We start from the raw sequence: 10,924 nt of genomic DNA, 5'->3' as shown, positions 1-10,924 counted from the left end.
AGTCGATGTGAGCACACAGCTGGGACTGAAAAAAGTGAGGTTTAAAGAAAAAATGGCACTTTTATTGTCAACTGATACAATTTTGTTATATTCTATAAACATTTTTTTCAGAAATTTTTCAATAGTAATGTCGTCAGATGGGAATGCAATTCTTACTTGCATTTTGCCTACCGTGCAGATTTTACTGCTCTTAAACATACTGTGCCTTTAGGAAACAACTTGAAGATGTCACTCTTTTGCCTTTACACATTTACTCATCATTCTTGCAGAACTTGTAAAAATGATTGCTCTAGCATATTTCAGACTCTTATGTTATAACCCTTCTGGAATTTACTTTAAAGTTCTTAAAAAATGAATTCCTGACTATGTTTAGTTTAATGTGATTGTTAGTATTTAGCGTGTCCTGGTTGAAATTCTAAAGAAAAGGTCCTAGCAGATATAATTTTCCACAGATGATTCAAAGGTCAACTTTTATTTACACACTTAATCAAAAAAGAAACATTTTTGGGCTAAAAACACTTCTTTTTAGCTTAGCTTCTGCACATTTAGTCACACAGGGAATGTGTATCTGCTGTAACATAGATTCAACTTTAAAGCATTATCTTTATTATTTAATTAAAAGATATTTTTCTAATATATTTTATTCTGTAGTAATACTTTCCCCCCTAAATATTTTAAAAACACTTAAATCAGTAAGCTTATTTGATTTTGCAATTAGAAATTAACAACCCATGATATAACAACTTTACTGAAATGGGTTAAAATATAGTCACTTGATAAAAGTTTAAAACCAAACAAGAATAAGAAATAATCCACAAATTTGGTACAATCTTCTAATAAAGGCTTAAAATGTTTTAAAGTAGTATCCAATGTGTACTTCTACTTCTTTAAATGAGCAATTATCTACAGGAACTATCAGTGTCTAGCTACTATACCACCATTAAATAATTCTCATTGGCAATGTAGCTTATTCCAGGGATTATTTTCATATTATATAGTCCCTATGATGAGCTATTTATTTATTGTGATACAAAGGACACACATATGCTTATTTGAAGAATTCAGTTGTCGTATTTATTTGTATAGCTCTTAATCACAAAAAGTCTTAATATCTGACCATATATTTACTGTATTTGTGAATTAATTCAAATAATTGAAAATTGTGTTATGTATCATATGTGCTATTTTAGATATGTTATTTTATATTTTGAGAGACAATGTGCATGTGTGAAGGCAAAACAGTGACATCATCAAGTTGTTTCATAAAGGCACAGCATGTTTGAGAGCAGTGAAATTATATGATGTCCCTTCACATAGTTTCTACATTTTTCTCATGCTGAAATTTTTGAGTTTTTCCTTGCCCTCGTGTAGGTTTTAGATCAGGGGATGGTGCAATAATAGTCTGTAGTTTGCACTAGTCTGTGCAGCCCTTTGAGAATCCTTGTGATTTAATTAGCATAGCTAAATAAACAGGACTTGAATTGACTTAAATTAGATCTAAATACATTATTGCAAATTAACTCTAAGTTTAACTAACTCATCGATAAATTTAAAACGCAAAACCCTGATCTCAACCCTTAGGGGGATAAACAATTCAAATGTGTGGTCCAAGGATTTGTTGAAAGTTCTCCCAGAAGAGTAAAAACTGCCAAAAGTAGATGAACACCATATGGTCTTTCATATGGAAGTCTTGTTGATGTAATAGAGACGCGTCCAATTCCTGTTGTCCATTCTGTGTACGTGACTAAAACTACAATACCAAACGATTTACAGTAAGCGTATGCTGATCTCAAACGCCTTGTAGAGTTCAAACCGAGTGAATCAAGTCTCGGGAATCAGTTTGTTGAGACGAGCATCCGACTGTTCCGCCTAGACCGCCACGGGATTATATTTACGTTTAGAGGGGGTATATATTTGGCACGTGTGGACAGGCAAAGGCAGCCTCCTGTCATGATCCCGAGGGTCGTGGCCCTGGCGGCGTGAAAGGAGACACCGGCGAGACTTCATAATGCTACTGCCGAATCACGTTGGTCAGCGCCTCGAGTGCACCGAGGTTGTCCGATCGGAACCAGGTTGAGCCGTTTACCCACCTTGTCACCTTCTACATCCTTTGTACTGGGTTTCTGTGTGTCTTTGAGGGTCCATGAGGCCTCCTACTCAGCCCAAGACTCTTCGGGCCCTTTGGCGATGCCCTTGAATGGTGGGGAAAAGCCGACTCCCGCCGGTTTAGATTAGTCCCACACCGTCAATTTCAAGTTCCTAAGAACTGAGGTTCTTCCGCTGACCACAAGACACTAATGGATAAACTCTGGACCGTGTCTGGTCCGCCCCTCCCCCGGCGGTTAAATTTGTCCCGGTGTTGGGTGAATGTAAACGACGACAGCCTGTTCACTTTGTGGTTCGGGTGAGTGACGGGGCAGCTGACCAATGATGCACCCGGGTTGAGTTTTTTGTTCCGGCCACAAGTGGTCTTGGAGGCTAAATTTAGCGCAGGGGTCTCTCCTATCACGGGGGCGGGGGTTGGGGCTTTGTGATTCAGAGATGAGTAGGCCTTTGCATCCTCACGGAGCAACGAGATCAACAAAAAATAATTCAGAGATTAAAATACGATGGTGCCTTAGGACAGTGGTCGGGTCTTCGACCGGTACTGGGTAGCACAGAAAGAAAAACAAAATCCATTATTTTTTTCGGGTTCGCACAGTATTTTCAAGGCCAAATTCAAGCACTTTTTAAGGACTTCCAAAGTTAATTTTCCAATTTTCTCCAGTAATTTTCAAAAACAAAAGACAATGTGTATCATTTATGTGTCTGAGGCACAAATCTATGTGCAATTTACGTATGCAAAATTCAATCTCGCGTGTTCATTTAATAACATATGATTTTTAGATCTTTAGGTTATTGCAAATATTTCCTTTTATGAGAAATCTCTTTCCATATTGGTGTTGGGCTAACTATGCCGATGAATACGTTGCTTACATTTTCGGGTGCACAAAGTTCTTCCCTTTACAATTTACAGTTTGGAAAGATTATTTTAATTTTTACAAGGCGCATAATAAATTTCCTTAATGGATCCTAATCCTTGCACTAATACAGATTTAAAAGTGCCCTGTTAAGTTGTAGCATGAGCCGAAGGGGTTGATGGCACTTCAGATGACAACATGATACAAACTAATACCAGCTGCCGTTAAGCAGGAGTGAAGAAATACAATGTTGAGTGAAAGCCACCAGAGAGCAGTTGAGAAGCACGGCAACAATTTTAAACTTTTGCAAGCAAATCACCTGAAATGCAAGCACTTTTCAATCCTTAAAAACACATTGAAATTCAAGCATTTTAAGCAGCTGTACAAACCCTGTACTTACAGTTGTTTTACTGACACTGCTACGTTTAAGATTGAACTTGAACCGGGCCTTTAAGGTTGTATGTTTGAATTCAAATTAGAGTGGTTGTTGTCCGCACAGGCAGACGAAATTGCCTGTCAGGCATTGCAATTGTCATGTTGAAAAAGAGGATTCCTGACTACCACAGATACAGGAAAGAATAAACCAAGCCAACCTTAATAAATGACTCCAAATTGTCCTTCAGCTACCTTTTATGTCTTCTCACAAGTCGCGCTGCTTCCAGCTGTGTGCTTTCATATTTAAGCATTAACTCAATCTCATTTCAGTCATTACCTATGGCTAGGCTCATGAATCTACCCGCGAGCCTTCACAAAGACTTCTGAAGGCCATGAGCCATATAACATCAGTGTTTCAGAAAGCTTTAAGTTTAGCCATTTAAATCAGATTTGTTTAGATCAGATTCTAAGTTTGGCTGCTACCGGGCCTTGGGGAAAGTCAGCGGTTTCACAAACTATGATTGGCTAGGGGGCGGTAATAAACCAAAGCCACCACACCAAAAGTTGTTAAACTTGAAGGGACCGGTTTTACAAGAAAACATATTGGTGAGTTCATTTAATAGTCAAAGGTCAGACAACTTCATATAGCAAGCAAGCCTTTCGCAAGTGGGAAATGGTTTTGTCTGCCACTTCCAGCCTAAAGGTAAAATGTCGGGCCGAGCTTCTCTCTCGCAGGCAGTTTTTTTTAAATTAATCACGCATCATGTTCTTTTTTCGTCTTTATTTACACCCTATTGTTTAACTTAGATTCCATTACAATAAACAGGCTTTAAGTGGCACGCGTCTGCGCCGGGCCCCAAATTATTTATAAGTTGTTAGTATTTGCCAAGATACTGTTGAGATCTACTTTTCTGGAACAACCCAAGAAGTATTAGATAAGAAGCTCTAAACTGGAAAAAATCATGTGAGCACCAATCTGTAAAATCTGCAAATGAGCCACCTTTCTATGTTAATTAAGGTTTAGAAAGTCCCATTACATTGAGACTGACTATGGTATATAAAATTACCCTAGTCCATTAAACCCAACAGACTCAAAACAACATAATTACAAACACTCAACATAACAGTCATTGACAGCTACTTGAATGAAGTAAAAAATGTCCCTCTCACAACTGAATTAAGCAGATGCGCATAATAAAAACTTCCCAGTTATGAGTAGTTTGTGAAGCACAAGCTCAGGAAAATTATGATTGGTCAAGGGCAGGGGTCCGGATCAGGCCCCCTAAGGGATAGAATCCGAATCAGGCCCCCTAAGGGATAGAATCCGACCCGGGAGACAATGCTGAGGGAAGCGCAAGAGAAAAACAAACTGCAGGTTGTCCACTTGATGTTGCCAAAGCCAGGTGCCTCTCACAAAGACGCTGTAGTTGTATACCTTTTTTTTCCTCTTTATTTGTTCCTCTTTGTCTCTTACTCTCTCTGTCTTTTTACCTTCTTTAGCTATCTCTGCTTTTTTTCCTTTTCTCTCTTTCTCTATTGCTTTCCCCTTCTCTCTTTCTCTCCTGTCTTTCTCTTTCGATATCTTTCTTTCTCTCTTTCTTTCCCACTCTGTCACTATTTTGCTATTTATCTCTTTTGTTTCCCCTGTTCTCTCTCTTTTCTCTCCCCATCTCTCTTATTTCCTTTCTCTCTTTGTCCCACACTCTCTTACCCATTCACACACTCACACACCAATAGCGGCCAAGCAAGGCGCCGACCTGCTTATTGGGGGCATTAGGGATTTAGTGTCTTGTCCAAGGACACTTCGACATATAACACATCGGGAGCTATATAAATGCAAACCATCTACCATTTACTCTCTCTTTCTCTTATTTCTTTCTTTTTTTCTTTCTCAATCTACTAGTCCGGCCCCCGAGAGAATATTTGTTCTATCGTGTGGCCCCTGAGTTAAAATAAGTTTGACACCTCTGGTCAGGGGCCTTGCGATGTTTTCTGGCACCACTTCGCTTCAGTCTTGAGCAAATCAAAGCAGAATTTTAAGGACGTACTGAAAGAGTGTTTCTGTATTTGTATGGATTGATGACAATATTTGAAAGCTGATTGGAATGTTTTACACAAGACCAAAATAGAAAGATTAATGTTTACTCCTCATGTGGTTAGTCTCCAGTGACCTGTTTCAAGGTTATAAAATTAAATGGAATTGTCTTTTTCATTGATTACCATGTAGTAAACATTGTATGCAATGAGATTAGACATGGCACTCCAGGGTAAACATGTAATAAAGACTTTAAGAGAATCAAGAGAAAAGACTGAGGGCAGAAAAAATGTAATTACTGATGTGTCTCAAAGGCCATAAAATAAAATACAATAGGAATATGGATGTTTAGAATGTATATTGGGATGTTGTATTAACTATATTGAGATAAACTTCATTCTTTTTGGTGGTCAGGACAGATATAGACCAAAGATCGATGTCTAACAAGGGTAAGGGCTGCCAATTCCAATACCTGTCAAGCTCCAGGGCTCCATGCCCTTACAAACTGTCGTATTTTCCCTTACAAAATACAAAATAGTCTTACACCATTTTTTTTTTTCAAAAGTGTTTATTTATGTAGTTTAACATGTTATATTGTACATGTGTTTCGTCATATCACATATATTGTTAATTAACATTTTGTTGTGAGATACTGAGTTGCTCAACATTAATGAGGTTTATTACAAAAAAATTCAAAAATTAAGTAGCTTGGACGTTCGCCGTAGAAGGAAAAAATACATGCAAATATAATTAGGTAGAATTTTCTCATTTAAATTATTAATTCATTTTCTGCATTACATTATTGTTGGTAATATACTGATTAAAGGGATAACCACAAACCTGTCTTTTTTCATTTTCTCCTTTTATACTTCCTTTTTTTTTTAATTTCTTTATGCGACATAATAATTCGTAATATAATACATCGAAGCAAGTGAGCCGTTTGAGAGCCGGCTCTCTTTAATGAGTAGAGCCGAAAAAGCCGGTTCTCTAAAACGAGACGGACTTCCTTTCACTACACAACTACGACATGAAATCCGAGGCGGCAGACGTATGTGCACAGTAGCATCAAAGAGCTTCCTTCGTTTGCAACGAAAAAAAATGATACAGAGATAAAGGCTACCGCGGCGAACCTGTTTGACTTGATTGATCTGCCATTTCGTGATAGTCTGTATATACTGGATGGTACCCATAATTGACAAATTTGCGTTTTTCCGTACAGATTTTCTTGTACGTTGTACACGTCTTAAAATGCAAATTAAACGTACTTTGTTCAGCAAAAACGTACAGGTTGACAGGTATGAATTCCTAACACAACATTGGGGTTAAATAGTCAGAGTAGTTCAATACTTTCATTTTCTTTTCATCAAAACCTCAAAATTTATACCGACTGTGTTAAGACGTTTTTAAATGCTCATTAATTAACAAAAATACGCAACGCCAATTCAAGTCATGAAAGTGTATTTAGTTAAAACATGGACTCCAATCACTACGTGACACAAAAACTGCTTGTCAGTATAAACTGAACAGAGAAAATGTTGCCGACAGCTGACGAAGAATACTACATTACACTGCAAATAATACAAAGGCAAGAATACTGTGCAACAATGTGTGTGAAAAAGTCTAGCACCTATCACCTTTCTTTGTCTGAGAGTACAAAAGACAAATATCAGCTGATTGTTTTCGTTTTGTAGGAAGACAATTTCTGACTCATCCAGTCCGTTTTCGATTCGTCCTCATTGCGGTGAAAGAACCGTTTGCAAGCCCTGCCTATAAGGTAGACCACCTCGGCCAGGTTTAGCAACACGCACATTCCGGACACCGCCAACATGAAGACTGTGAAAATGGTCTTTTCCGTGGGCCTGGAAACAAAACAGTCCACCGTGTTTGGGCACGGGTACGAATCACACTTGACCAAACGCACCATCCTGAATCCAGGGTAGATCATGTAGAAGATGTAGAGGAAAACCACCTCAAAGAGGATTCGGAAGACGATGCTGATCATGTAGGTCCACCAAAGAGCCCCGGTGATGAGGAACTTCTGGTTCTTGATGTGTTCCAAGTCTTTTGGGCTGTTACGACCCGCCCGCTTAAGAATCTTCTTTTCGATATGACGGCGATGGGCCACGTGCATGGCCACGAGAAGGGCCGGTGTGGAGACCAGGATGAGCTGGAGCGCCCAAAGGCGGATGTGCGAGATGGGGAAGAACTGGTCATAACAGACGCTGTTGCAGCCGGGTTGTTGGGTGTTGCAGGTGAATTGAGACTTCTCGTCTCCCCAGACGCTTTCAGCCGCCACAACCAGGACCAGGATACGAAAAACGAAGATCACAGAGAGCCAGATGCGTCCGATGCCTGTCGAGTGCCTGTTTACGCCGCTGATCAGGGCGTAAAAGGACCCCCAGTTCATTTTGGACTCCAGGGCTAGGAAAATTAAAACAACAATGTAAACATTTACAGATAATTGGAGTTTATATCCGTCAACCTCAACCAATTGCTCCTCTGATTAATCATTGTGATTCCTCTTATAATGCTACAATAAACTGAACACAGCACCTATTTACTCGTAGCTAGCAGTGGGCAATATTGGGAAATTTTGTTTTGATCCGATCCAAGTAAATACACTTTAGTATAGATCAATACTGGTCGGATATTGATACTTTTTAAGAAATGAAATGATCTATGGAAAATTGAACCCCTCATTCTTTGACTTATTTTATAATTACGATAAGAACAGCACAAAGTTTTTAGAAAATAAAATATTCTATTTTTTGTTAAATAAGTAGAATTGAAAGGATAACAGTAAAAAAATAAACAAACATATTTTCTATTACAATTGTTTCAGACAGAAGTTAAAAGAATCAAAGCAAAAAGGGCAGTAATGTAATACAAGTACAAACATAACTAAGTCAACACGACAACTATACCTTTCATTGAGCACTATTTTGAAAACGAAGTCAAATAGTGCAAAAAGTACAATGTAAAAACTTAAAAGAGTATAACAGATGAAACGCATCTACTACACTTGTTTCAAGAGTCAAACCAAAAAAATAGCGATGGAACAAAAATACTAAGACTGTTCATCAATCTCAACAAAACAACTAGAATACCTTTCACTTCACTAAATTTTCATAATAAAGTCATTAATGCAAATAAGGTAAAGACAATTAAATCACATTTAAAAGTCATAATTTATGTATAATCTTGCGACGTACGAACAAAATTATTACAGTGATAGTTAAAATGGGAAGATAGTATCAATCCCAAGACAATAGTATCTAAATGAGATGGATACTATTGTAATCGCTTAGTATTGATATTTAGATCGGTTTGCCCACCCTCATCCATAGCAAGACGGACTGTAGAATACCGGAACAATATTAGAAATCTACAATGACGTTGTCATCTGCTACCAGTGACCGAGACGAGCCGGAGAGCCGAAAAGAGTCGATCAAACAACGTGAAAAAAAATTGACAATACAAAAATTGTTAATCAAAACAACGAATAAAATACGAGGAAAGACAACTATTAACGTATTTAAAAGTTTTAACATTAGCTTGAAATCTTTACCAGGTTTGACCAGTGGCGCGAATGGCGTAAGGCGACCATCCTATCCCCTGATCAGACTACGGTTGAGTCGGAAAAACCAACGACAGGAAACGGCGTGTCGAGCTATAAAAGCTGGGGCGATGGCCTACCGCCGTCACAAGACGCAAAAAACTCGAAACCAATTGTCAAACATCCGCCGAGCCACGTGACGAACTCCTTCGGTATTAATACTGAACTCCCAAACGGACCGACAGCCCAGTTCTGGAAACGATATCAACGGATTCTCACGAGAAACCCACTTGTTTTCGCTGCCAAGTTCGCTATTGTTACAGTAGTAAACAATTTCAAGCTAGGTGGGTAACATTTGCAGTTCTGACTTCACACAAAACAAATAAGAGGATGCGTTTTACCTTCAGCTGTGATGGTACACACACAGTGTACGACAAACCAGGGAGAAATAAAGTGAAATGTGTTTTTTAACGCTGCGTTGAGAAAGCCACGAGTCGGGAAAATGCAAATGGTTCCTCCACCACAAGCCAGTGCCCTGCACCGCGGCGGTCATACGGTCTGGTCGGACGCATCAGCAAACAATAGCCTTCATTCTCCCGCCGCAACAAGACCCTTTTACATCAAACGCCTCCATTTCCGCCTACCCCGGCCTCAAGAAGGAATCTGTGTGGACACAAGCGGACCTCATTATTTATTGTGTTAAGGAAAGCAGAAGGCTGATGGTGGCCTTTGACCTGTTGCTATTGTAACTGACGGGTTGCCCGAGTCAAGGTGATGTATGACCTCTTCGAATCCAGACATCCCTTTAGAGTTGCGAGATTCATCAAGTTCCAGGGCAGTCTTTCAAAAGGAACATTGTTAGGTAGGTACCGTTAAGGCATTAGAACAGGCATGTGAAACTAAGTTCGGCTTGGGGGCCAGATCCAGACTTTATGTTCTCAGGTGGCCCAGATTAGTGAAAAAAAATTCAACTCCAAGTATATAGCTTTTTTTTCCTGTACTGTTTTTGATCAATTAACCTACATTTGTAGCCTGCCCTTTAAAGTATACTCACAGATAAAAATTGAACTCTATCTTAGCACACCATTTATTCAAGTCAAGTCCCATTTATTTGTTCTAGCCCTAATTAGATTTCTCAAGGGACTGCACAGGATTACGATTAAACCATCCCCTAATCTTAAACCCAGATGCGGGCAAGGAAAAAATCAAAACCTCAGCATGAAGAAAATAAACCATGAAACGTGGCCTCACAAGTGGTAATCCCCCTTCCAGGATGACCAGTGTGCATTCGATTTAGCATTGGGTAACAGTACACAAACATAGTGAACATCAATAAAAGAGAATAGGTAATATGTTGAAATCTGTCCAGAAAGTGTATGACAGCAATGACACCTCCAGCCTGTAAATTAGTCCAAAAGGTCCCTGACCATCTCTGCCGGCTGGTCGTTGCAGGCGTTGACATGCTTCAGGTCCAGATGTCGTTCCACTGACTCATCTCAAATCTTCCTTCTCCCTCGCATCACCACCAGCCAGGCAGTCGGAAAAAGACAGGAAAAGATAAGTATGAGGTGGGCATCAATCACAAACTATTAAATAGAAGCGGGTCTTAAGTCTAGATTTGGACAGTTCCACTGATCTTATCTCCATAGGCAGAGCATTCCACAGAACCATGGCCTGGATGGAGACCGCTCTCGAGCCTGCAGACTACTTCTTGGCTCTCGGAGTCACAAGTAGACAGGCATTTTCAGAGCGGAGGCTCCGTGCAGGAACATAGGGGGAAACCAAATCTTGGTATCCTTGTTTGCAGAATATTGTGACATTTTTATAAAAAAAACTTTGCTCGCACGTACAAACCATATATATGAAAAAAATGACGGTCAAAACGAGCTTCGACATTCTTAAGTAACTGCGGAAGGGAGACACATGTTAATGTGATTTATTTATATGGGACACGGGCTTTGGCATTCTTATTATTTCATAGATTTTATTAAGTCGTCA

At 39.3% G+C, this 10,924-nt stretch overlaps 1 protein-coding gene across 2 annotated transcripts; it reads right to left on the bottom strand.

Moving 5' to 3' along the window:
* Positions 1–5,852: 5,852 nt before the first annotated feature.
* On the bottom strand, positions 5,853–9,588 carry LOC148359975 (gap junction beta-1 protein-like). Of its 2 annotated transcripts, none has more exons than XM_088343423.1 (2): positions 8,939–9,207; positions 5,853–7,791 (listed from the first exon to the last, which is right to left on the bottom strand). In XM_088343423.1, the coding sequence occupies exon 2, from the start codon at positions 7,775–7,777 to the stop codon at positions 7,037–7,039; it is 741 nt and encodes a 246-aa protein (XP_088199549.1). In that variant the 5' UTR covers positions 7,778–7,791; positions 8,939–9,207; the 3' UTR covers positions 5,853–7,036. The 2 variants fall into 2 exon arrangements, with proteins under 2 accessions (XP_088199549.1, XP_088199547.1); XM_088343421.1 differs by lacking the exon at positions 8,939–9,207 and adding an exon at positions 9,328–9,588 and having other exon boundaries at positions 5,854–7,791.
* Between the last annotated feature and the right edge of the window lie 1,336 nt (positions 9,589–10,924).

The sequence above is a fragment of the Urocampus carinirostris genome, chromosome 9 (assembly GCF_059441175.1).
Source record: "Urocampus carinirostris isolate Australia breed hairy pipefish chromosome 9, RoL_Ucar_1.0, whole genome shotgun sequence".
NCBI lineage: Eukaryota > Metazoa > Chordata > Actinopteri > Syngnathiformes > Syngnathidae > Urocampus > Urocampus carinirostris.
This window is presented reverse-complemented; position numbering and strand designations above follow the sequence as displayed.

Bases quoted from the DNA above. Each gene is read 5' to 3' on its own strand.
- LOC148359975 (XM_088343421.1), bottom strand. From the start codon at position 7,777: ATGAACTGGGGGTCCTTTTACGCCCTGATCAGCGGCGTAAACAGGCAC.